The sequence below is a fragment of the Lampetra fluviatilis genome, chromosome 44 (assembly GCF_964198595.1).
Source record: "Lampetra fluviatilis chromosome 44, kcLamFluv1.1, whole genome shotgun sequence".
In the NCBI taxonomy this organism is placed as follows: Eukaryota; Metazoa; Chordata; class Hyperoartia; order Petromyzontiformes; family Petromyzontidae; genus Lampetra; species Lampetra fluviatilis.
The window spans coordinates 4,941,849-4,967,079 of record NC_136318.1 but is presented as its reverse complement, the minus strand read 5'-3'; the positions used below and the strand labels follow the sequence as shown (position 1 = coordinate 4,967,079).

The 25,231-nt window shown below is 51.5% G+C and overlaps 3 protein-coding genes across 6 annotated transcripts in view; 1 reads left to right on the top strand and 2 right to left on the bottom strand.

Annotated features, from left to right (window-relative positions):
* Nucleotides 1–231: 231 nt before the first annotated feature.
* On the bottom strand, nt 232–1,998 carry UQCC6 (ubiquinol-cytochrome c reductase complex assembly factor 6). The gene is made up of 2 exons (XM_078876558.1): nt 1,864–1,998; nt 232–1,082 (listed from the first exon to the last, which is right to left on the bottom strand). Exons 1-2 carry the CDS (start codon nt 1,969–1,971, stop codon nt 957–959), a joined length of 234 nt encoding a protein of 77 aa, XP_078732684.1. The 5' UTR covers nt 1,972–1,998; the 3' UTR covers nt 232–956.
* Nucleotides 1,999–2,132: 134 nt separating this feature from the next.
* UQCC5 (ubiquinol-cytochrome c reductase complex assembly factor 5) lies at nt 2,133–4,918 on the bottom strand. The gene is made up of 3 exons (XM_078876557.1): nt 4,842–4,918; nt 2,520–2,696; nt 2,133–2,257 (listed from the first exon to the last, which is right to left on the bottom strand). Exons 2-3 carry the CDS (start codon nt 2,671–2,673, stop codon nt 2,175–2,177), a joined length of 237 nt encoding a protein of 78 aa, XP_078732683.1. The 5' UTR covers nt 2,674–2,696; nt 4,842–4,918; the 3' UTR covers nt 2,133–2,174.
* Nucleotides 4,919–6,789: 1,871 nt separating this feature from the next.
* The window catches only part of PBRM1 (polybromo 1), a 32,949-nt gene continuing 14,507 nt past the window's right edge, over nt 6,790–25,231 (top strand). For 3 of the 4 annotated variants that reach the window (XM_078876555.1, XM_078876554.1, XM_078876552.1), the window contains exons 1-21: nt 6,790–6,905; nt 9,172–9,327; nt 10,363–10,460; nt 10,936–11,083; nt 11,819–12,181; nt 12,800–12,913; nt 13,500–13,568; nt 13,769–13,870; nt 14,196–14,284; nt 14,620–14,720; nt 15,768–15,887; nt 16,335–16,626; nt 17,203–17,344; nt 17,784–17,893; nt 18,758–19,209; nt 20,079–20,841; nt 21,576–21,796; nt 22,180–22,359; nt 22,990–23,147; nt 23,853–24,227; nt 24,778–24,923. In XM_078876555.1, the coding sequence (XP_078732681.1) occupies nt 9,187–9,327; nt 10,363–10,460; nt 10,936–11,083; nt 11,819–12,181; nt 12,800–12,913; nt 13,500–13,568; nt 13,769–13,870; nt 14,196–14,284; nt 14,620–14,720; nt 15,768–15,887; nt 16,335–16,626; nt 17,203–17,344; nt 17,784–17,893; nt 18,758–19,209; nt 20,079–20,841; nt 21,576–21,796; nt 22,180–22,359; nt 22,990–23,147; nt 23,853–24,227; nt 24,778–24,923 (4,184 nt within the window). In that variant the 5' untranslated portion in view covers nt 6,790–6,905; nt 9,172–9,186. The remainder of the gene's footprint in view (nt 6,906–9,171; nt 9,328–10,362; nt 10,461–10,935; nt 11,084–11,818; nt 12,182–12,799; nt 12,914–13,499; nt 13,569–13,768; nt 13,871–14,195; nt 14,285–14,619; nt 14,721–15,767; nt 15,888–16,334; nt 16,627–17,202; nt 17,345–17,783; nt 17,894–18,757; nt 19,210–20,078; nt 20,842–21,575; nt 21,797–22,179; nt 22,360–22,989; nt 23,148–23,852; nt 24,228–24,777; nt 24,924–25,231) is intronic. The other variant, XM_078876553.1, reaches the window with a different exon arrangement.

Genomic DNA, 25,231 nt, shown 5'->3' with positions numbered 1-25,231 from the left:
TTTCTGGGGTAAACACGAGTAATTTTTATATGCCAAATCGTGTACATGTACAGCCCTTTTAAAATATAGTTAAGGTTAAAGGTCTCCTCGCACTGTGCCCAATGTCCCAAATATCTTATTTTCAGGACTCTTGAAATTGAGTCTTAAGACTCCGTGAGCCTTGTTTGGATTACCGAATGACATTCTTACACAAAGAGGAATGGAGATGAAGGCAAGAAGCTGAGACTGCTCCGGTATTTAACTTTTAATCAAGGCATTATTTAAACATCGTCACAGTTGTCACTAAATCGCAGTGACAACAAAAACACAAACGTCAAAGGCGACGCAAAACCGGTACAAAACGACAAGCGTGTGTGTGTGTGCATGCATGTTGAAGTGCATCAGCTCCAGCTTCAGCACTGATCGGATGAGAGGGGGGGTAGCCAATAGAGCTGTCATGTGGGCCATCATAACAGTGGGTGCCACGGTGGTGAGATGTTAACTATCTCACCTGGTATACAGGAGGTCGTGGGTTTGATCCTGACCCTGACACCTGTTTATTTGGAGTTTGCGTGTCTCTCACCCTATGGTCACGTGAATTTTTCTCTGGGTCCTCCGGTTTTTCCCTCCACATTTAGAAACATGCGTTTAGAGTATTTGGCTGCTATGAATTTCCACATGATGAGCCACTACAATGAGCTGTCATTGTGGCCAGGTCGCTTCCGAAAAAGAGCTATATGGCTCAGTGGGCCTTACCTGCTAAAATAAAATAAAAAGTCTTATCGTTTTTGATTCACCATCGCGAAGGAGAGAGAACATTCTGTGCATGTGCTGTGCCTCCTGTGCGTGTTCGTGCTTGTGTGAAGCGTGTGTGTGTGTGTTAACACGTGCACGTGCACATGCTCGAGGTTGAGCGAGCACGTACACGTGCGCGTGCTCGAGGTTGAGCGAGTGGACGGAGTGTTGACGCGACGCCGTCACGAGGGATGGCTGCGTTGCTCCTCCGCAGCCCTGGTGCCACCGGGTGGTGTCCCCGTTGTGCCCTCGATGCCCAACAGCCGCGTCTGCAGTTGCCCCGGCGCTGGCGGAACCTCGGGGATGCTCTGTGTGGGAGGGAAGCCGCAACGGTGAACAACAGCATTGCGGTGAAACCCCTCTTTATCCCTGTTGGGGTGGCACTATCGAAATATCCTCTTACCCACTCTTGAATGGTAATTAACTCCAGATATCCACACAGATACACTACGGGTAGCAGCGTCTCTTGAGGTTCGCGATCTAGAATGTATTTCTGCACCCAACACACCACATCCACCGTACCTCCTTCGCTATGGTTGCGGCTACTTCTAGTCAAGTGCCACCTTCTCGGGTTTAACCAGAGACCCGGAAAACACTCAGTGGGATTCTTTGTTTTACTAGGTAAGGCCCAATGAGTAAAATAATAAAATAATAAAAATAAAACATAATAAAATAATTCTCACGACGTTTCGGCCACAATGCAAGCAGCCGTCCTCAGGTGAAGAATGAAACACCACCAAGCTTGGAACGTATCTTATTTGCAGGACCAAGCTTGGTGGTGTTTCATTCTTCACCTGAGGACGGCTGCTTGCATTGTGGCCGAAACGTCGTGAGAATTATTTTATTATGTTTTATTTTTATTATTTTATTATTTTCCTTCTACGTGACTTTACCGAAAGAACCAAGAAGATGAATCCCTGCAGTCACGAAAGCTTTAAATCGAAATTTAAGCCCAATGAGTAATTGAGCTCTTTTTCAGAAGCGACCTGGTTATCACAAATGATAGCTCAACCAAGTGGCTTATAACGTGAACATTTTATCCCGGAGCCGGACTCCTGAGAAAGAAAGAAAAAAAAAAAGTCCACGTACCAGGTCTGGCCGGTAGTAGCGGTGAACCACCTCCGCTCCTGCCAGCATTGACAGGAGACTCGCGGTCAGCATCTTGAGATAGCGCGGCCACGTCACGCCCGCCGGCATTGTCAACAACCTCGCTCTCAAAGTCTCACACAAGGCCCAGTGTGAGCTGTCAGTTCGTTGCGCCCGTAGCTTCTACGCAAGCAGCGCAAGCCGGTCTGGTGGCAGCGGCGGCAGCAGCAACAACGGCGGGAAAGGGGGGCGGAGACGGAGTGACGTGTGGGGTGGTGACCGGGTCGATCGTCTGTTCGAGAAAGGCGAGACTCTTAGTCGGAACCGCTGGACTGCGAGGTCTCGGCGAGGCGCTGCTGGTAACGGCGCTCCGACTGCTTGCGTCTGTAGACGTCGTCTGAAAGAAACAGCGCGCCGTCGCGTGCGGTTAGTCGCACTCGGTGGTGAGCATGCGGTGTCAGAGGTCAACAACGGGACGCCGGCGTCAAACGAAGGGTCAAACGAAGGGTCAAACGCGTGGCATGCGAGTCTCGATTCGAGTGTAGGCGCTGTTCAGGGCTATCAGGCCGTGGATACTCGTCACGTGCAACCAACTCCAGTCTACCGGTCACCCGGAAAATATTTCAGTGAGAAATAATGAAGCCCTGCGTGGTACCCACAGAAGGTCTCTCTGCCGACTCTCATGTTAATCATGATCCACTCCATGGCACCGCCAATCACGAAGAACACGGGCAGGAACCGATAGACACCCAGCCTCTTCTCTCCGGGAACTTTACTGAGAATCCTCCCGAGAGTGCTGCTGAAGAACACCATCGCCCACTCGCCCGCTGCACCCCCTGACACATGGACAGACAGACAGACATGTGGACACAGAGACACGCGGACACAGACAGAAAGACACGTAGACACAGAGAGACACAAGGACATAGAGAGACACGAGAATACAGAGAGACACGTGGACACACACATGAGACAGAGATACGGACGCAAAAAAACACACGGACAGTGAGACACGTGGACAGAGACAGAGAAACACGTGGGCACAGACACAAAGAGACACGTGGGCAGAGAGACATGTACAGACGTTGTAAGCTGGGCTTCATTTCTCACTGAATATTTTCCATCTCGCTGGTGACTTACCAGCAGCCGAAAAGGTCTCCCCCAAACCGTGTCAACCACGGGGGTTGTTTAACCATACTTCACCGCGCTGGTCAGTGCGGGGTTGTGAAGCCGGGGGAAGGGCAGCACGGGTTCGGATGTCATCCCACGCCACTGATGTGAGCCGTGACCGGGAATTGAACTTGGGTTGTTCATATTCTTAGGTTTTTTCGGTAAAGTCACGTAGGTAAAACACTAAAATTAATAAAAGTAAAATAAAATAAAAAATCACGACGTTTCGGAGGCAACACAAGCTTCCGTCTTCAGGTGGAACCGTCACAGCTACGACAGCTGTATCAAGTTCCACCTGAAGACGGAGGCATGTGTTGCCTCCGAAACGTCGTGATTTTTTATTTGATTTTACTTTTATTAATTTTAATGTTTTACCTACGTGACTTTACCGAAAAACCTAAGAATACGAATCCTTGCAGTCACGAAAGCTTCAAATCTAGAATTGGGTTGTTCAGTTCGTGGCACGTGCGCCGACCACTGCGCTACCGCTCCCTACACCCTGATGCTCGCTACACCACCCCACTCATCACGCATGCGTAGTTACAGCCCACGACAGTAGAGTTGTAGTATTGTACTGTTATTAAATGTGGTCACTGGAGGGTTTTGGACAACTCCAGGTACAGTCGTGTAAAATTAGATAAACTAAAGTTGGTCCCTGTCGACCTGAGGCAACCTTCCACCAGACCCGGGCTGGGTTTTGCAGCTTTGACACATCACTCGAGGTCTTTAAAATAAAGGGCCGTCCATAAATGACGTCACGCGATTTTGGAACATTTTTGACCCCCCCCCCTTCGTCACACGGCGTCACAAAAAGTCAGACCCCCCCCTCGAATATGCCGTCACAAAGCTCTGCCCCCCCAAAATAAAACATGCTTCAAATCGCTTTAAACTATTGTCATTGTAGTGTGTATTTAATGAGGCGCTGCACTCTGATGTTGTAGGAGAAAACAAGTCTATTTAATTAAGTAGAACGTGTTGTCTATATTTATTTAAAGTTGCGCATTTTGATGTGACGGCACATTTCTCACTCCCCCCCTCGTCACAAATGTCTGACCCCCCCCCCCCCTCTAAGTGCGTGACGTCATTTATGGACGGCCCCTAATGGACTTTTACATGCTTGTGCTTACGTCCTGCGGAGTTGTATATCGTGACGAGCTTCGGGGGTAGAGTTACACGACTCACGCGTGGTACAGGTTGCATAAGGCAACGTCGTTTTGCCGCGTGCAGCGGTAAATAACGAAAACGCAACACATTTGACAACAGCGCTGCCCTAAAGATTAAAATAAGGCGACGTTTCGGGAAATGCCCCGTCTGCATCGCACGAATTGTCAAATCCTGTGGGGTTTTGTTATTGTTGTTGCGCAGACAGCGTCCCTTCGTCAAGAAGCTCTCTCGTGAACAAGACGGTGGGGCCGTATCGGCGCGTTAATCAACAAATCACGTACGGCGCGAAAGAAGTTCAACGTACAGTACAGTAACCGTGCATGCAATAGAGCGAGATTGCTCATTTCAACGCCCACACCCGTATCGCCGCAATGTCACGTCGACGCGGCTTGTCATTATCGCCCTCCATCGCATACCACCCCGTTGCGAAAGCCTGAACGTGCAACGAAACGTCGCGAGGGCTATTTAACTTGACGTGCTTTATCATTGTCCGTCTTCAAGGCCATAGCCATGGAGTCAATATTGGGGGGGGGGGTGACCAAATTTATTTTATAGCAATATATTAGTGGGGACATTTTGAGCATATTTGAATGTTATAATTACGGCCTTGGTCGTCTTAAAGAGACATTCTACACCGTTGTACGCACCTCAGACACGTAGAAAACTCGACTGAAGCTGCCACCCTCGCCCGCTGCACGTGGTGTCCTTGCGTGAAGTCCTTTCCGCGTGAATCGCCGAGTCAGAATGCACCGCCGGTAATTGTCAGCCGCTTCCTCAGAGCGGCGCGCCGACGACCAAGAGGGGAAGGCGGCGGGTGGCAGAGCGATGCATGACGACTCGACCATGCACCACTCCACCACACACCATCCCCCCGCCCCACTTTCTCTGCCGTAAAGCCTCTCCTCCTCCCCTCTCCCTCATGGCCCGGGAACTGTCGTAAAAGCGTTGGGGGAAAACCCGACGGTTTGAGACAAATAAATAATCGTGCACGAAAACATGTCGACGTTCTCGTGTTTGGTTGCGACAAGTTATCGCGCGCGCTAAGTACTCCCACAGGAGACGTAGGGAAATAAAAAAGCGTTAAATAAATTGACGTAAAGCGTCGTAAACCACACGGGCAAGAGGTTGTGGCGGGAGGAGGGGGGCTGCCGTAAAGTACACCAACGTTGGTAACGTGCATGCTCACGATGTCGTGAAAAAGTGTCGTAAAAATCAATAACACGAAAACCAACCAATCCATCGTAGACCAATTATTTGGTGTTGATTCTGCGTTGGCAGTGGCGGCACAAGCGTAAACATACCTCTATAAACAGTTGTTTTTAATGTGTACGCGATCTAACCCAAAGAAACCTGTATTATGGGTGATATTGGTCGCGAAAGCCTACGTGTTAAAATAAACATTCCTTTAAACCCCTTATCAGTGCCTACCTACCCTATTGCAGACCAATTCAGACATTATTGGTTACCCCGTGCCCTTATAAATCTCAACGTTCATCCTAAAAAAAATTAACCCGTAAAAACAAAGTTTTTAACTCTAAATCCTTTATATGCGTGGCGGCTAGAGTCCTCTCGTCCTCTGGCTTGAGATGGCTGCCACCTATGGGTCAGATGATTGCCTGCCATCATTAAGCAATTGGTAATTACATATAATTTTTTGTTCCTAAAAAGTGTAAAATTGTGGAACATTTTTTTAACGAAAATTAATTGTCACGCACAACGAGTCTGTGTGGAAAATGTCAGCTCGATTGGATCACGGGAAGTGGGTAAAAAAACGACCGAAAGATTTGCACGGTCCTAAGCAAGCAAGCAAGCACGCAAGCAAGCAAGTGAACTTAATATAAAGGATTAAAAAACCCCATCACATGGGAGAAACACAAACAAATAGACAAAACATTGTTTTGCCCGTATTGACACATTCCTGCGGAGGGAGCTGGTAGGAACGTTGGGTTGCTCGGTCAATGGCCAGGGTCAACGGCGGCGTGGTGTATTCCGCAAATATGCCCGACTGTGAGGGCGGGCACAAGCCGGCGTGAGTAGGTTAAACGTTGAGTTTTATAAGGGCACCACGGGGTGACCAGCACCTCCCCACACAGCCCCACCCCACCCACCAGGCACTCCCCACCCTCCCCTCTCCACCCAGCCTCACCCCTCCTATTTTTGGATGCACGACAGACGGACGGACACAATAATCCCCTGTGGGCTGGTGTAACCAGGAGGTTCCTACCAGTATAACGTGACATATATATATTTTAAAACAACCATAGCTTCCCCAAAAAGCCGTCGGTCGTAAAGTGTCGTGAAATATTAAATGATTGGGGGAGGAGAGGGAAGAGGAGAGGGGGTAGGGGAGGAGGGAGGGGGAGGGGAGGGGGAGATGGGGAGGAGAGGGGGAGATGGGGAGGAGAGGGGGAGGGAGCGAGGGGGAGGAGAGGGGAGGGGAGGGGGCGGAGAGGGGAGGGAGAGGGGGGAGGAGAGGGGGATAGGGGAGGGGGGGCGAATTGGGAGGGGGGAAGAGGGAGTTGGGAGGGGGACTGCCGCAAAGCGTCGTAAATTAGACCAACCGCCTGCCGTAAAGCGTCGTAAAGTGCCGCAAACACCCCCGCGCACGTCCCGCTCCCATTGTCAATGCTGAGGCCCGCGCGCGTCGCGATCTCCGTCGTTCGCCTCATCCACCTTCGCCTCGCCGCGCCGCCTCTCTGCTTGCCCCCAGGGTGAGGGGCCTCGGAGCCGCCGTGTGGGCTGGGTGCGGGTTCGTTACCAGGCACGGGCTGCTGCTGCTGATCCACGTGCGGGCTGCGTGGTGATTTGTTTCGGCGTTCGTCGATTTGGCGTAAATCGCACCGCGCTCTGTGGCGCTCTTTGTGTTGTTTTGGGTGCCAGGTTTGGGGATTTGTTGGTGAGGAGGTGGTGGTGGTGGTGGTGTTTGGGGGCAGCGGTGAGAGTCACTCGAAGTCAACGACCCACCCCCCTCCCGAGTTTGATTCCAGGCTGACGGGCACCAACATCGATGGCTAAGAGTGATATCTGAATCGCTTCTAGTTCATACCTTTCTCTAAACACGCCCTGACCGGCGTGGTGAAGTATGGTCAAACACCCCCCCCCTATCCCTTGGGGAGGCCTTCATCCAGCAGTGGATTAAAGGGCTTGTGTCTCATTGGGGCTTTGTGTATGATTTGAGTTTGGGCTGTCGGAGCGACGTCTGTGTGGTCCATGCTGTGGAGGAGCGGCAGTGTAACGATTCGTGAGCTGCGCTACGAACCAACAACAGTGGCGAATGTCTTGAACCGGGCATGGGACCCTCTCCGAGGTAGACTCGGCCTTAAATGGTGCGATGTGTAAACATTGCCACTGGGGAGACAAAGGTGGCTGAGCGTCGTTCTTGGACAGCCACCCCCTCGTCTGCCGTGCCAGCCTTCATAAGAAGCCACTAGAGCGATGCACTTTAATATCCTCTAGATTGAACACTAATTTATTTAGAACTGCGTTTAGTTTGTTGTCATTCCCCCGCACCTCCGATTAGCACGGTTGGCTACGTACGGTGCGAAAGAAGTTCAACATGCTTACATAAGAGATGCTCGCAAACAGCGCTTGCCCCAAAAGTCTATTATTTTTGGCTTTGCATGCATCCAAGCTGTCACAAACCGAGGACCTTAAAATCAACCAATGCATTGACATTATATCAAATAGGTTTCTAAAGATTGAACAGCTACAACTGAGGTTGCATGAAGGAAAGTCACAGAATGCAGATAAAAATAGGAGTGAGCAGAACTATTTACAACAACGCGGAGAAAAGGCACACAAAAAATAGTGAAAGTATGAAGAGGAAATGATTGAAACACTTCACAAAGAGAAAGTGTGGAAAGTGGAGCAAAAAATATAATCAAAAGTCATGCAGAGCAAGTTCGCTGAAAAAATACAAAATAATTGGAGGGAGCACTGGAAAACGCAACTCGTGTATATTTAGGACAAATGTTGAAGGCGGATCGGGATTAAATTATGAGATAGAGAGGAGAGCGAGAGCAGGATAGAGTCCTTGTGGATACGGTAATTACATTTGATGAGTACACCAGGGTGCCTGAAGAAAGACGTTTTAAACCATATTGATTGGGAAAACATAATTTTAAAAACCCATAAGGATCCATAATTGAAAAGTGTTCAAAGAAGGATATTTACAGAGACAGAATTAAACTGAGAGACATAGGAACACATTGGGCTTAATGTATCGCTGAATATTTTCCAGGTAGATTTTTATCTGGAATAGGTGACACGTCACTAGCAAGATGTATACTCGATGCAGTGTGCCGTGTGTGTAAATATGTATGGGTCACTCAGCCACACAGAACTAGTAATTATGGCAATGATGTTTGTCCAGACAGAAATGAGAGTGATTGGAATGATGGCACAGTAGTGATGCTTACGATGAGGATGATACTGATAATAATGATCGTGATGTTAGTGATGACGATAGTCATGAAGATAATGATGATAATGATTTTGGTAATGTTAGTGATAATGATTGTAATGATAGTGATTACAATGATGATGACAATAATATTGGGCGGCAATGATAGTAATGATGATGGCGGTGTTGATGGCAATGGTCATAGTGATGATGATATCGATGATGGGAATGATGATGTCGATGACAATGATGATGTGATGATCACGATGATGTGATGATGATGGGCATAATCAACGTTTTTGGGTTTAGATGCGTTATTTATAAATGTGTCGTAACCCTCCACCACCCGACACGGCCAATCAGCAAAGAAGTGTCACGTTGACAAAAGACAAATAGTTCACTGCTTTAACCCACCGGTGCAGTGTTGAAGCGTGAAACCACAACATTTACAATTTTTGAGTACGACGTTTCGCTGGTAATTGCATCCAGCATCATCGGGCAATTCGCCAGAATGGGCATGATGATAGTAACGATGGCAGTGATGGTAGTGATGACGATGTTGCCTCATTGCACAGGGCACCACTCTCACCATGGGAGTGAAGCGACGGCGCACGGCTTCGCCTTCCAGTAGCGCCAGCGGGGGGGACGCTGAAGAGGTCCCCCCCCCAACTGCTGCCGCCACGGTGCCCCCCCGCAAGCGGCGCCGGCCACACACGCAAGCCGTGGATCCTGTACGCACCCCCCCTCACCACCACCACCACCGCCCGGGCCCCCCCTGTCTTGGATTTTTAAATCCTTTATATTAAGTTCACTTGCTTGCTTGCTTGCGCGCTTACGACCGAGCAAATCTTTCGGTCGTTTTTTAACCCACTTCCCGTGATCCAATCGAGCTGACATTTTGCACACAGACTCGTTGTGCGTGACAATTTATTTACGTGAAAATGTTTTTCCTAAATTTTACACTTTTTAGGAAAAAATAAATTATATTTAATTACCAATTGCTTAATGGTGGCAGGTAATTATCTGACCCATAGGTGGCAGCTATCTCAAGCCAGAGGACGAGAGGACTCTAGCCGCCACGCATATAAAGGATTTATAGTGAAAAACTTTGTTTTTACGGGTACATTTTTTCCTCGTGCGATACAAAGCATACATTTGTTGGAAAACCGTTAGCGTATATGGGGTGGGTGCACCCAGGTTCCTACCTTGAGTTTTGAGTTTATTTGATTTGTTACACAGATGGTTTTTGAAAATCTAGGTTGAAAATTCGTTTATTTATAACTGCTCTTTGTGTTTAGTTTGTTGTCCTTCCCTGCACCTCCGATTAGCACGGTCGGCTATGTGTGGTGCGAAATAAGTTCAACATACATGCGTACATGTAGCCCGGCTATTTTACCAATTAGATCCGTGGTTCTGTGGGAGCACAGCAGCAACAACAAAAGACAAAACTGACTGCACCCGATAAATTTCAGTGTAATGCAGCCAGGGTGATCAACGGTTCAGCACTTACTGATTCATCCGAGTCACCTTATCAATTCTGTCGCTTTTTCCATGATAACTTCCCATGAACTTTACTCCATGATTTATTCACCTGTGCTAAGGATTCGGGTCTTCCAGACAGACTGTGTTTCATACTGGGTTCAATCATATTTACTTCCTTGTGCTTATTGTCCACCTTACCCCTACACTCCCATTCTGCTCTCGCTCCCTCGTCCTCCACGCTCTCCTTCCTTACACTCTCTATCCTCCGGTCCTTCCCTTTGCAGCTGGGCGTGTGCCATGAGTTGTACAACACTCTGCGGGACACGCGGGATGGACACGCGCGACTGCTGTGTGAATTCTTCATCCGCGTGCCCAAGCGCAGGTAAGACCATATAATTGGCAGCGCTCGCCCACGGCGCGAAGGAAGCCATTCTTCCGTAGAATGTGATGAGACAACAGCAGCTCTGCGGAGGAAGGTGTGGCTCCGTCCCTTTGAATAGCACGGTTGGCTATGTATGATGCGAAAGAAGTTTAACATACATACGTCACGGGGGTGGAGATGGCATTGACTGGTATTTTGCTTTGTTATAAGGCAGCTATTTGGTTCACGGGAATTGTGGTATCGCAAGACTTAGTGATGGCAACTATTTGGGGAGCCATTCGTCTAACAGTGGATTGTTCATGGCTGATGATGATGCTATTAATGGTGTTATAACGCAGTATTAATGGCAAGGTGGTTGAATTTAGTTTTTGTGACGAAATAGACGATGCAAATGAGATGACGTCAAGTGACACGTGATGCCGCAGGATGATTTTTTCACGTCATGACAGCATCACTTTGGAATGCTTCTTCCCAGGAACCTCCCCGACTACTATGACGTAGTGTCTCAGCCCATGGATCTGCTGAAGATTCAGCAGAAGTTGAAGACGGAGGAGTACAACAGTGTGGACCAGCTTACCACCGACATCCAGCTCATGGTCAACAACACCAAGGCCTATTACAAGGTACGTGCCGATCGCTCGCACAGTTGCCTTTTCAATGTTCTCCAACTAAGCATCTCTGTCTGTCTTGTCAGTAAGAAAGAAGGACTACAAAGTAAAATAAACAAAACTTTAAAATAAAGTTACCTTGCTATGAGAGACTGACCGTACAGAAACTGCCCAAAACTTGGAGACAAAAAAGCGGCGCTAATAGTTTACACGTTGACTGTTAAGGCGATGACGTCATTACAACTAACGTCACCTCATCGCGTGGCTCAGAATGTAACGTTATTGAATCCCTCTGGGGACGAACGCATGTTGGAAAACGTTTACGAATTCGTTCTTGTGCACGCGCGCGATTCTTCCTTGCTCGCTTGTATTTTTGATAATTGGTTTTTTACCCTTTTATCTGGCAACATAACTGACACCTTTTTTACAAGGAATCATGTTTGCATAGACCACAATACCTGCAGTCATAATGCAAACAAAAAACATAACTCTGATAATGTATGCACTGTCCTTGAAGTTGATTGGTCCACACCCGAGACAGCTTTCCTTAGAGCCTAGTCTCACATGGGTTGGACCAGATGATGCCAAAAGGCATTATGACTGCAGGTATTGTGGTCTATGCAAACATGACTCCTTGTAAAAAAAAGGTGTCAGTTATGTTGCCAAATAAAAGGGTAAAAAACCAATTATCATATTTTTTACTGGCAAATGAGGTTCCAAACTTGTATTTTTGTTTTCCGTTTCCGCCAGGAGGGCACGGTGGAACACCGCGACGCGTGTCGCCTCTGGGAGCTCTACGTCTCCAAGCGCAACGAGCTCATCCACCCGCCCTTGGACGTCGCCACCGCCACCAGTGCCGCCGCCGCTTCCGCCGCCGCTGTCGCAGCTGCGACGACCGCCAAAGAGGAGGAGGCGGAGGAGGAGGAGGAAGTGGACGAAGCGGAGGAGGAGGAGGAGGAGGAAGAGGAGGAAGCGGGGGAGGAAGAGGAAGAGGAGGAGGAAGAAGCGGAAGCGGAGGCCGAGCCTGAGGCTAAGACGGAGGATCCTGAGCAGGAGCAGGGTCAGGAGAGCGGAGCGGGCACCACGGAGGACGACGAGATGCCTGGGAAGCCGGTAGGCACCTTCGCCCCTTCGCGGCGGTCTCACGGCCGTGTGCGCGAGGGGTCTCAATGCATGACGAGATGCAAGAGCTTTTCTGATTGATTGTGTGCGTGTGGACGTGCTTGTGCGGGTTCGTATGTGGGGACTGGCCTCCCACCCCCTCGTGTGCCGTGTCAGCCTTCATAGCTGCTGCTACTCGCGAACAACAATTTCCCCAACCGTCTGTTAAAGGCTATATGGGGGATCCTTGTGTCGGTTCCTATGTGTGTTGAGCAGGAGTATCGTGCATATGTGCAGGGAGCAGTAGTGTGGTGGTTAGCGCACTTCACAACGAACCTGTTGACCTGAGTTACGATTCCCACTCACTGCCAAGACCGGTGATGAATATCTGAAACTGCTCTGGGCCTCTGCTAGGTCGACTCTGCCTCAAATGAGCACCTGTGTGAATTGTAAAATTCACCATTGGGTAGACAAAGAGAATCAAGTGTAGTGCTGGCCACCCACTTCCTTCCATGCCGTGCCCGCTTTCACATGTGCTCGCTAGCATCACTTACCCCAGGAGTATGTTAAGGCTATACGAGTGATCTTTGTTGCGTGTATATCTATGCTTACGTGTACATGCATTCACAGCGTGTGCGGGGCCTGAAGGAGCACCTGGAACAGCTGTTTGAGACAGTGGCGACGTACAGCGACCCATCTGGACGCCTCATCAGCGAACTCTTTCAGAAGCTTCCATCACGCACGGTCAGCACTGCTTCCTTTTCACAGTAGCGAGGCCGCCTCAGTTGAGCCCGAGCCCTAGCAAGAGTGATCTTAGTCTCATCCCTCACTCAAACCCTAGCTCACTCATCCCAACACTAACTAAAGCCTAGCTTAGCCCTACTCCTAACCCTGACTCTAACCCTTCCTGTCTTGAGCCCTTCACCTCGTGCTCACTATAACAATAGATTTAGCCCTCACTTTACTCAGACTCCTGATGTACAATTAATGTTGAGCTTATTTCGCGCCGTACGGAGCCAACCGTGCTAATCGGGGGCACAGCGGAAGGACGACAAACTAAACGAAAACATTTTTTCTAAAGATATTCGTTTTCAATCTAGATTTGAAAAGTACGTAGCTCCAGTAACGCTCGAGCCTGACTCACAGTAAGCCTAACTTCTAGCCCCATTCAATCCCCTACCTACAACGGGTGCCTGCCCAGCGTGGGTGAAGTATTTATCGAACCACTCGCGGCATGGGGAGGCCCTCGTCTGGCAGGTGGATGATTGTTTTACGTGCGGATCCGTGTCGCATGCGTCCAACATTGAATAACCTCTCATTTTCCTTCCAGCACTACCCCGACTACTATGACGTCATCAAGGATCCCATCGACCTGAAGACGATCGCTCAGAGGATCCAGGTGAGTTAATCTTGGGCATTGTATGTTGAAATTCTTTCGCAGCGTACATAGCCAACCGTGCATTAATGGTGAGCGCAAGTTCAAGGTGTTCGCAGGTCAACAAACAAACAGTTCTTATAAGGTACGTGTGCAATACGCCCTAATAGGTGCTCGCTAACAGCACTTGGCTACATGGGAGATCTTTGTCTTTGATTGCCCAGCAGACCGGCTTCTACAAGAGCATAACGGAGATGGCTCGCGACGTGGAGACTCTGGTGAAGAACGCACGCAACTACAACGAGCCGGGATCTCAGGTCTTCAAGGTGAGACCTGCCAACATCTGCGTGCCAGCGTCTGTTCACCACCCTTCAGGCCATCATCCGCTTGCAGTCACCTGCTTGCCATCTCCCGCTGCCCCTCACCTGCTCACCCCCACCTGGTGGATAGTGGGATCTCGAACCAACAGCGGTTTATTAACAGAGCCATCTGTCGGCCATAGTTTAGAACATTTGCCCGGCTTCACCCGGGAACGTTAAGCGTTCATCGAGGGGCAGTGCACGGTGGGGTTACCCGCACACCGCGCGACCACGAGCGTCGTTCTCGCCGTCATCCGCGAGAGACGCTTCTGTCGTCGTTTTGTGACGGCAGGATGCGCACACGATCAAGAAGATCTTCAACCAGAAGAAGACGGAACTGGAGCACTCGCTGGAGCCCGTGAAGACCAGCCTCAGGATAAGGTGGGCGAGCGTGGTGTGCACCGGTGCCGCGGCTGGTGGGGATATTTAGGAGTGCAGTGATTGTGTGCGTGCGCGAGTGAGCGAGTGGGCGCGTATGCGGGAAGCGGTAGCGTTGCAGTTATCACAATGTGCTACGAACCTGCCAGTCTCATGGGCAACACCGGTGGTGACTCTGAGCTGTTCCTGGGCGTGGTGCTGGAAACATCACTCCCTGATATACGTGCGCCATGCCGCCCTTCATAGGTGCTCGCTAACAGCACTTGCCCCAATAGTCCAGTAAGGATTTACGGGGGATCTTTGTCTTTTGTACGCCCGTGGATTCGTCGATGTGGCAGGAACCGGCGCTCGGCGCAGGGCGACCGCCTGTCGGCCATCACCATGACGCTGCAGTACGGCTCCGAGAGCGAAGACGAGGAGCAGCAGCAACCGCCAAACGGTTCGGTCGTTCATTCATTCATTCATTTTTAACGAGAACTAAGATTGAAAGCGTGAATGCATTCACTCTGTCCGCTTCTCTGGCTGTCGGTAATGGGGATAGGGAGGCCCGATAACTTTAGTAACGATGGGCCAATATTAATAAAAAAAAAATGTTTAAAGTTGTGTTGCTCTTAGGAACTTACCCGAAAGGAAACCGGCCAACTTGATCAAGTTTAGAGTATTTGGATGTGATACATTTCCACATGATAAGCCACTTCATTGATCTATCATTTGTGGCCAGGTTTCTTCTGAAAAATAGCTGTATAGTTCAGTGGGCTTTACCTGGTAAAATAAAAAAAATTGTTTAGTTCAATAGTTAGTTTAATGGGGTCGCACAAAAAAACCAGAACAACAAAATATCTGGGTTGCTGGTCAACGTGATGACATCGTAACGTGTGCCGTCGCGAGATGACGTCATGCCATATGCACACCGTGTGACGTCACGTTTGTCGCGCATCGGTCCCAAATGGAATTATTGCTCATTCATTCGTTGTTTCTTTTGGGGTTCAATCATCGTGACGGTATAATGCCAATCTGTAACGATAACAACCCTCCACTCCCTGACAGAGCCAATCCAATCAAGTTGTCACGCCATGCGCAAAAGTCCCAATTGATTTGGTTTTTCAACAGATCTGGAAGAGGAGGAAATATTGAAAATCAAGCAATATTTTTGACATTTTTTTATTCGACGTTTTGCTGGAGGTTGCATTCCTCATCATAAGGTGTGGTTGAGGGTTACGTAAAAAATTGGCTTTACTTCTACGCGACTGAACAGAATAGAAACCGATTACAAATCATTGTGTCGGTCGTGAAGTCCTGCGTATACAATTATCGCTGATTAAACGCATCGGAGGACAAACGTCTGTTGGAAAGTGTTGCACGCAGATGCCGTTGCGTGTGCACGATTTGTTGTCTCCGATGTGTATATTTAACAAATGTACTTCTACAGCCTTGCCATGGTGCGTGGATCTTGCGGTAATTCACAACGCGCTGTGGCTTTTTATAGAGAGTCTCAACGCCACCGTCCGACGGTCGAGACTACCGGCGGACTGGCAGCCAAAGGAGGGAACGCGCCCCAGAGGACGTCCGCCGCGGAGACGGAGCGATGAGATCAGCTCGTGCGCAGGTACTGCATGGACTTGTGCATTGTGAGACTATGCAAGTTGGTGATGGCTTGGTTGGGGGGGGGGGATTAGGAGTCCTTTATCCAGCAGTGGATAGATGATGGTCACGGCGAATGGTCAATACGCCACCCTCCCACACGCCAAACGCGTTCGAAGGTCCCAGGACAGGTTCACAAATATTGCAAAGGTGCATATTTGTGAACCTATCCTGGCACAAGCATCATCTTGTTGATGTTAATCCTATTATTCTCATGAATTTATTATTATTAGGCTTTTGTTTACCTCAGATATTCTCACTTAGTCTGAAGACTATTTTCAGGAGGGTCTTGGCAAGTCAGAACGGCGCGAACGCCGAATCTACGAATAATTTGATTGCTTTAATTTGTCCGCCGCGAGAACGCCCGGCGGATACCAAAACGTACTCGCGATTCGATTTGTTTCCCACCAAGGCGACGACAGCATGCAGTACGAGGACGCGCCGAACTCCGACGAGGATGACGACGCCGACGGCGGCGGCAGCAGCGTCGGCGGCGCCGCCGGGGGGGGCACGGCCGCCGTGAGTCCCGGCGGGAGCTCCGAGTCCGGCGGGAGCCTCCTGCAGCGGCTGCTCGACTCGGTGCAGAACGCGCGCGGCGCCCAGGGTCAGCTGCTCGCCGACCCCTTCCTGCGGCTGCCCTCCCGCAAGGAGTACCCCGAGTACTACGTGCTCATCAAGCAGCCCATCGCGCTGCTGCACATCAGGTGGGCATGTGTGGGTGGTGGATGGGTGGTCTGGCTGCAGGGTGCTCTTGCTAGAGGGTGGCAAGGCTGGAGAGTGGCATGGCTGCAGGCTGGAGGCTGCAGGGTGGCATGGCTGGAAGGGTGGTCTGGCTGGAGGGGTGGTATGGCTGCCTGGTGGCATGGCTGGAGGAATGTACAGGCAGGGGTTTTGCTTAAGTTTTGCGGTCACAAAATGCTGACTGCACCTGACGCATGCTTTTAATTCATGCTTTCGATTCAAGTGTGGGAGAGTGCGTGGAGGGGGAGTTTCTTGAGGATGATGGGTAGAGGTAGGAGAGTACATGGAGGGGAGTAGAGTGGCACGAGAGGGTAGAGGTAGGCAGGAGGCAGAGGAGCTTGAAGAATGCGAGTGCAGTCTTGAATGAAGACAATAAATAATGGGTTCTTAAATCAAATCGCGAACACTAATGCAAACAATTCATAGTTTCCAGAATCGATGGAATCACTGTCCCGTGTCTGGAGAGTCCCGTGTCTGCTGCTGCTGCCCCCGCCGCCGCTTCTTGATGTCGTGTCTCTCGTGCTTGTCGGCGGTGGCAGGAGCAAGCTGCGCGCAGGCGAGTACGCGAGCGCCGACCAGCTGGAGTCCGATCTCACGCTCATGTTCGAAAACGCCAAGCGCTTCAACATGCCGACGTCCTCCATCTACAAGCGCGCGGTCAAGCTCCAGCACCTGCTGCAGGTCGGCCCCGCTGCCACACGCTCCTCCGAAGCTTTCCTGGCCACTCCCCGCCTGCTGCTGCTGCCCTTTTTTTCTGTCTCTTCTGTCTGTCTGATGTCTCCCCACTGTCTGCCTACTCCATCACCACTCCTCTGTCTCCATGGTGATTTGCGTAGTGTTTTAAGTTAAATTGTGTGTTGGTCAAAGGTGGTTTGTTTGACCATAGATGGTAGTGGTGGTATATATCATCGTCATGGCTGAGGCGGTGGTTTGTGTGGTGTTCAAAGGTGGTTTTGTATGATTGTGGTGGTGGTGTGGGTAGTGGAATATATCACCATTGTTGACACGGTGGTTTGTGGAGTAGTGATTGAAGGTGGTTTGTGTGGGGTGGTGGTGGTGGTGGTTTATATCACTGTGGTGGTTGACGCGGTGGTCTGTGACTTTGACGTGTGCGGCGCAGATTAAGAAGCGCTTGCTGCTGCGCTCTGCGGACATTTCGCGGGACTTGGGCGACGACCCGGAGAGCAGCACGGCCTCCACGCCCGACACTGCCAGCGGCAAGCGCAAGAGGTGGCGCCCAACCCCCGCACACCCGCACGCACGCACACCCGCACGCGCACTCCCATTCCGCGCACGGTGATGGCCTTGGCTGGCGCGGAGCTGGTTTGATGCAGGCACCGTTGCGCCCATGGTCCTGTGCCATGGAGGCCATAGTTAGGCCTCCACAATCGCTTCTCGACCCAGACTGCACTCTTGGCTTCGTAAAGAAACAGTGGGCATATTTGTTTTACCGAGAGAGAAGTGGTCAATCATTGGTCTAAATCACTTCCCTCTTTTTCCACTGTACAACCGAGCCACGCCGGGGCCGTGCCGAGCCAAGCCTGACGCAGATCACGAGGCGCCAGGTTGTTTTTCCACTGCCGCACCTAAGCAGTGACGTGGACGATTGCAATCTCCAGTTGGGTTAAACCTCTTAATCAGCTTTTCGTCCTGGCTCTCTGCATGCTTGCTCTCTCGCTGAGAGTGAAGGGGGTCGGACATCAGCTATACTACAAGGCTGATTGCTTCACCTCTCCGTTCATATATATATCCATTTATTATTTGTGGTTGTTGCATAATAAGTTATTTAATTGCATGAAATATTTTGTAACATCGCCCCCAACTAGCGGACTTATGACCACTTGCAGGTCGATGCTGCTTGAGGTATCCTCTTGGCTAGACCGCAACAGGGCCATTGGAACGGTCGAGATGAGGTGTGACCTAAGTGCAATTTGAGTTGCCGAATATTTGAAACAAGCGCCCTCTCGTGGACATGTATGAAAAAGAGCTTTATAGTGCATTTGATTCCGCCAGTAAAAATTTTCTGATTCTGAATAAATGTAAAATCCTTAAACCCCGTTGCTCGCTCGCTCGCCCGTATGTTCCGGCTCGCAGGATAATCAGCCGCATCCTGCTCACGGGCTCCTCGGGCAAGAAAGTGTACAAGACGCACAAGCGGCGAGACGCCGACTCGGCGCTGAAGCGTCGGCTGCGGGCCCTGTACGCGGCCGCGGTGGAGGCGCGCGACCCAGCGTCGGGGCGCCGCCTCGTCGACCTGTTCATGGTGCGGCCGTCGCGCAAGGACTACCCCGACTACTACAAGATCATCCTGGAGCCCATCGACATGCGCAACATCGAGCAGAACATCCGCGCCGACAAGTACACCAGCCAGGAGGCGCTCATGGACGACTTCCAGCTCATGTTCCGCAACGCGCGGCACTACAACGAGGAGGGGTCGCAGGTGTACAACGACGCCGTGACGCTGGAGGGGCTGATCCGCGAGAAGCTCAAGGAGATGGGGCCCCTGACAGAGGAAGACGAGTCCCCATCGCCCAAGCTCAAGCTCGGTGAGGAGTCGAGTCCCCGCGTCGCCCTCGCTAGCATGCGCGAGCCACGGGGGGGGGCTCACCTAATACCAGTCCCACACAACAACAACACAGCAGCAGCCGCCGTTCAACATTGTAGCGCTTGTACCAGGCTAGGGGCACTTTGAGGCCACTTGCAGTGTCAAAATCTCGCTGACTAGAAGTCATGGGACAGACTGACTGAGATGGCTGGCAGATGTGCCACCTGTGCTGTCTACTGTGCCACCTTGCTGTGTTTTAGCCGCCCGGCGCTCCACTATTGTTAAGGTGGCAAGATGTTAACTACCTCGCCTATTCATGGGTTCGATTCCTATCCTAATGCCTGTATATTTTGAGTTTGCATGTTCTCCTTGTGGTGGTGTGGATTTTTGTCTAGGTCCTCCAGTTTTTCCATCCACATTTATAAACATGCATTTACAGATTTTGGAATGCTATACATTTGCACGTGATAAGCCACATAGTTGAGCTATAATTTGTGGCCAGGTCACTTCTAAAAAGAGTGATATAGCTCAGTGGGCTTTACCTGGTAAAATAAAAATAGTTTAAATTGTTTAGTTTGAATTAGAAACGTGGTGTTGTGAAGCAGTACAAACTATTCCTTTCTTGTCATGCGCTAAATCTTCAAATTGACCCGGGCCTCCGGATTTGTAACGCAGCGCGCTCAAACCCTACACCACCGCTTCTCACACGCAATGACAAAGATCCATATACATTCATATGATCCGCCTGCATAATGATTTTTGTCTTCCCGCACTTTCCCCTATCACACCTTGGCTCTCCGCACTCACCCCATGAACTCGCTGCCACCATTCCTCGGACCCCCACGCGCCTCCCACCCCCCCCCCACGCAGGCCGCAAGAGCGGGCTGTCTCCGAAGAAGATCCGAAGCCTGACGCCTCTGCAGCAGAAGCTGAGCGACCTGTACGAGGCCGTGCGCAGCCACACGGACCGCCGCGGGCGCAAGCTGTGCACCATCTTCCTGCGGCTGCCGTCGCGCTCCGAGCTGCCCGACTACTACGTGACCATCAAGAAGCCCGTGGACATGGAGAAGATGCGCGCCCACATGGTGGCGGGCAAGTACCAGGACGTGGAGTCACTCGTGGAGGACTTCACGCTCATGTTCAACAACGCGTGCACCTACAACGACCCGGACTCGCTCATCTACAAGGACGCGCTGGTGCTGCATCGCGTGCTCCTCCGCGCCAGGCGCCAGCTGTGCGACAACGAAGACGACGAGATCGACGCGATAACCGGGGGCGGCGGCGGCGGCGGCGGCGGCGGCGGCGCGCCCAAGGTGGGCCTGCTCGTGCGCGAGCTCATTAACAACCTCTTCGTGTCGGTCCTGAGCCACCAGGACGAGGAGGGGCGCTGCTACAGCGACTCACTCGCCGACGTGGTGTCCTGCCCGCTGGCCGTCGAAGCCGGCGCCGAACTTCCCGCCACCGCCGCCACCATCACCCCCGTGGTGGTGGCGCCGGTGGCCGCCGAGACCCAGGACCGGCTGCTGACATTCGAGACGATCCGGAGGAACATCGAGAGGGGGCGCTACCGTCGTTTGGACGTGTTCCAGGAGCACATGTTCGAAGTGCTGGACAGAGCGCGCAAGATGAACCGGTGAGAGGCGGTTGCGTTAGCAGAGCTAATGTTCTGCTCATGGTTGCGTGGATTTTTCTCCGGGACTTCCGCTTTTTCCCCGCCACTTTTAGAAACATTTGTTTAGAGTATTTTGCTGCTATAACTTTCCACATGATACGCCACTTTGATGAGTTATAATTTGTGGGCAAGTTGCTCCCGAAAAAGAGCTATATAGCTCAGTGGGCCTTATCTGGTAAAATAAAATATAGTTTAGTTTGAGGGGATGGTGTGGCTCGTGCCACGCTCGGCTGCCTTTATCTCCCCAGTGGCGGTGTTTACACATCGCACCATCTACTCTTTTGAGGCTGAGACGACCTAGAGGAGGCCCAGAACCGGATCAAATAATCGTCGCTAGTGTTTGACCGTGAGCGGGAATCGAACTCTGGTGGCCGTGTTCGTAGCGATGTTGTTGAAGTTGTTGAGCCAACTGGCCAGAGTTTGGCAAAACTTCGCCCAGTTTTCACCCAGACAAATGGGGAGCAGCACAGACTTTCTGTGCTGCTCCGCAGTTCAGAGTCACAGTTAAGAGACAAACAACATATATACGATTACGAGCAGTGGTTAGCATCGCATTAGTATCGCGCTAACCACTACGCTACCGCTCCCCACGCAGTTAGCGAGCACGCGTACACACACCCGCGCACATCATGCAGAGCCGTGTGGCGTTGCCAGACCGCCGCGTGCATCGTCGCTCTCTCCCTTGCCCGGGACAGCACGGACTCGGAGATCTACGAGGACGCCGTGGAGCTGCAGCAGTTCTTCATCAAGATCCGCGATGAGCTGTGCAAGAACGGAGAGATGCTGCTGTCGCCGGCGCTCAGCTACACGGCCAAGCACCTTCAGCACGACCTGGAGAAGGAGCGCAAGGAGAAGGTTCCCGCCGAGGCAGCGGAAGATCGCGTCAAGCGCGACGAGGACGGCAAGGACCCGTCCGGTGAGTCCCCAGTCTTCTCCCGGCACCCCCCAGTCCCCCCCCCGTGTCTTCGCTCAGCCCGCTCGGTCTTCTTCAAAGATTTCTCTAAAAACATTTCACTGAGAGATGGAACCCAGCGTGCTCTTACCTTGTTGCTGCACACACACAGTCTCTTGTGTCCCGGGCCTGTTCCACGTGAGTTTGAGCTTTCTTCGTCTTCAATGTGGTTTTTGATTAATGTTGCCACACATAGATGCTGCTGCTCATTGAAGATAAATTTGTAAATACTATGTGTGAGAAGTAGATGTTTGTATTTTGGTTTGCGTTTTCCTATTGTCATCATCATGAGCTTGTTCGTGTTGGCTGTGTATGCGTGTCGGCTGTGTGCCTGTGTCCCCGCACAGACTTCAAGAAGAGCGAGGGGTCAGACACGCGGGCGGGAGGGCAACGAACGTACAGCCAGGACTGCAGCTTCGAGGATAACATGTACCGCGTGGGCGACTTTGTCTACGTGGAGCCGAGCTCCTCGGACCTCCAGCCCCACATCGCCTGCATTGAGAAGCTTTGGGTGGACGATAATACTGGTGGGTGCGTGCGTGGGTGTGTGAGTGGATGTATGGGGAGCCCGAGTGTCGCGGTTGCTGCACTGCACTTCGAACCCAGCGACCTGGGTTCGATTCTCGCTCACGGCCACCATCAGTGACGATTATCTGAATCCGTCTTTGGCCTACCCTAAGGCCGACTCAGCCTCAAAATGAGTACCTGGTGCGGCGTGTAAACATCACCACTCGGTAGATAATCAGCCGGGCGTGGTGCTGACCACCCACCCCCTGATGTGCCGTACCAACCTTCATAGGTGCTCGCTAACAGCCCTTGCCCCTACAGTCTGTTCAGATCTTTGTTTTGTCCATCTCCACGGCGATTGAGAGTTGTTACCCCCTCGCATGGGTGAGTTTTCTCCGGGCACTCCGTTTTCCTTCCACTTTTATGAACACTCGTTCATAGAGTGGGCCTAACATGACAATATAGGATCCCAGAGCTTGGGCAATTGTTGACTGTAGTTCTGGCTGACATCCCGCTCATCTGTGATTTCCCATGCCTCTGGATCTCATGAAAACGGTGGATCTCGTTCAAATGTGTGTTATATTTATAGGATCTGATTGTGTGTGTGTGTGTATGTGTTTGCGTGTCCGTATCCCCCCCCCCTTCCGCAGGAGAGAAGTGGCTGTATGGCTGCTGGTTCTACCGGCCCACGGAGACCTTCCACTTGGCCACACGCAAGTTCCTCGAGAAGGAGGTCTTCAAGAGCGACTACTACAACACGGTGCCCGTCTCCAAAATCCTGGGCAAGTGCGTCGTCATGTTCGTCAAGGTACCAGCCCCCGCCCCGTCTCACACACGCGGTTCATTAAGTTGATTTATCAATCGACCAAAAGTTGTAAAATCTACTTTTGTGGTCGAGGACTCTGGTCCCCATTTGCAAACGGTGGCCAGTCCCGACATCCTGCCGAATAGTTTCCAACTCTTCTGTGGCGATCCCATGAAATAAATAATCTCACCGAGAATCGGTAGAGAAAATAATGAATTTGTTATCGGATATCCCAGCTATATTTATAACTGAGGTTTAAAGTGTGAATACTTTAGCTCCGTGCGTCTGTCTGTGACAAAGGGTGGGGGGTGGGGGGAGGGGGCATGATAATTATTGTTAAGATTATCCAATATGAACAAAACTTTAACAGAATGATATTTTCATTTTATATAGCGTCATTCATGCTAATAGCATCCCATAACGCTGTACATTAATGTTATATGAGGACCAAATCCCACATGCAGCCATAAGCAAGCAAATTGATACTTGACTACCAAGCAAATTCTAAAATTTACAAACAAAAGATGGCACCAAAACAAAAGGCACAAACAGTTATGTTGATCTTAGTCACTTATAGAAAACTGACTAGATTTATCAAAGGGTTGCCAAAAAGTTAAAAACCAGCGCTCAAAGAATTTTGTCTTGCCAGCCAGGCGACGATGTCGTTGTGCGTGACGTGGAAGCACTTTTCCACCTCCTCTCCACCAGGACTACTTTAAGTCGCGCCCGGACGGGTTGCGCGCGGAAGACGTGTACGTGTGCGAGTCGCGCTACTCCACCAAGGTGAAGGCCTTCAAGAAGATCAAGCTGTGGTCCATGCCGCCCAGCACGGCGCGGCTTGTGGCGCGCGACGAGCCGCTGCCCGTGGTGCGCGTCGCCTCCGTGTTTGCGTCGCGAGAGCGCGACAGGGAGCAGCGCGAGAGGGAGCAACGCGAGAGGGAGCGCCCGCGGGACGGGATGACGGCGGCGATGCTCGTGGGGCCCATCACCGCAGGACTCGACGAGGCCAAGGTGGCCGCGGCAGCTGCGGCGGCGGCGGCCGCCGGGATGATGGAGGAGAGCAACGACGATATCATCGACAAGGTGCGGAGAGGAGCGACGATCGGTGGTCGCCGGGGGGCTGTGTGAGGCCCAACGTTCACGCAGCGTGAACTGCCTGGACAGGGTTCACACACAGAGTGAACAGTCTTGACAGGGTGTTTAAAAACAAAGATCCCCCATATTGCCTTTAATAGACTGGTGGGGCAAGTGCTGTTAGCGAGCACCTGTTAAAGCCAGCGTAGCATAGAAGGGGGTGGGTGGTCAGCACCACGCCCGGCCGCATGTGTTTCCCCAGTGCCGATGTTTACACACCGTACCAGGCACTAGGTTGAGTCGACCCAGGAGTAGCCCGAGGCTAGTTTAGATATTTGTCGCTGATATTTGTCGTGAGCGGGAATTGAGCTTGGGTCTCACCGGGTTTGTATCTCAGTGCACGAACCACAACGCAACCGCTACCCCCGCAGGCAGGGGGGGTGTTCACACACAAACACGCGCACACACCGACGGGAGCGAACCGTCTTTGCAGGATGTTTGCGCACACACACACGCGTAACTGGTGCGTGCGCGCACGTGCCGTGCCCGCTGTTGGCAGGAGCGGGAGGACGTGCCGGTGGAGATGCCCAACGGAGAGCCCGGCTGCCAGTACTTTGAGCAGCTGGGCATGAGCGGCCGCTACCACAAGATCGGGGACTTCGTGTACACGCGGGTTGAGGGTCGCGAGCGGCCGCGCATTGGCAGGTCAGCATTTCCCCCCGACCCTCGCTCATCCCTCGATCCCCACTGTGCGCCCCCTTTGTTACTGTCCCCTTCCTTGGGGCCGTCCCCCGTTTCACACACTCCGACTCCCCCTGGATGGCGGCGGTTAAAGCTGATAGATAGCGGACAATGTGCGCAGAGATGCATGGAGAGATGACGCATCGTCGTTTTGAAATTACAGTGATAGACGGAAACAGGAACGCGTTGATCAGAGGACGCACGCAGGTTAAAGAAATCGTCTTGGCTGTTTAGAGAATCAAGTAGGTTTGCGTGGGACACGTCGGACCTAT

Excerpts from the sequence above, each read along its gene's own strand:
- UQCC6 (XM_078876558.1), bottom strand. The coding sequence starts at position 1,971 with ATGCCGGCGGGCGTGACGTGGCCGCGCTATCTCAAGATGCTGACCGCG. Across the intron at positions 1,083-1,863 it reads GCTACTACCGGCCAGACCTG|AGCATCCCCGAGGTTCCGCC; the intron begins GTACGTGGACTT and ends CCTCCCACACAG.
- UQCC5 (XM_078876557.1), bottom strand. The coding sequence starts at position 2,673 with ATGGTGTTCTTCAGCAGCACTCTCGGGAGGATTCTCAGTAAAGTTCCC. Across the intron at positions 2,258-2,519 it reads AGTCGGCAGAGAGACCTTCT|ACGACGTCTACAGACGCAAG; the intron begins GTGGGTACCACG and ends TGTTTCTTTCAG.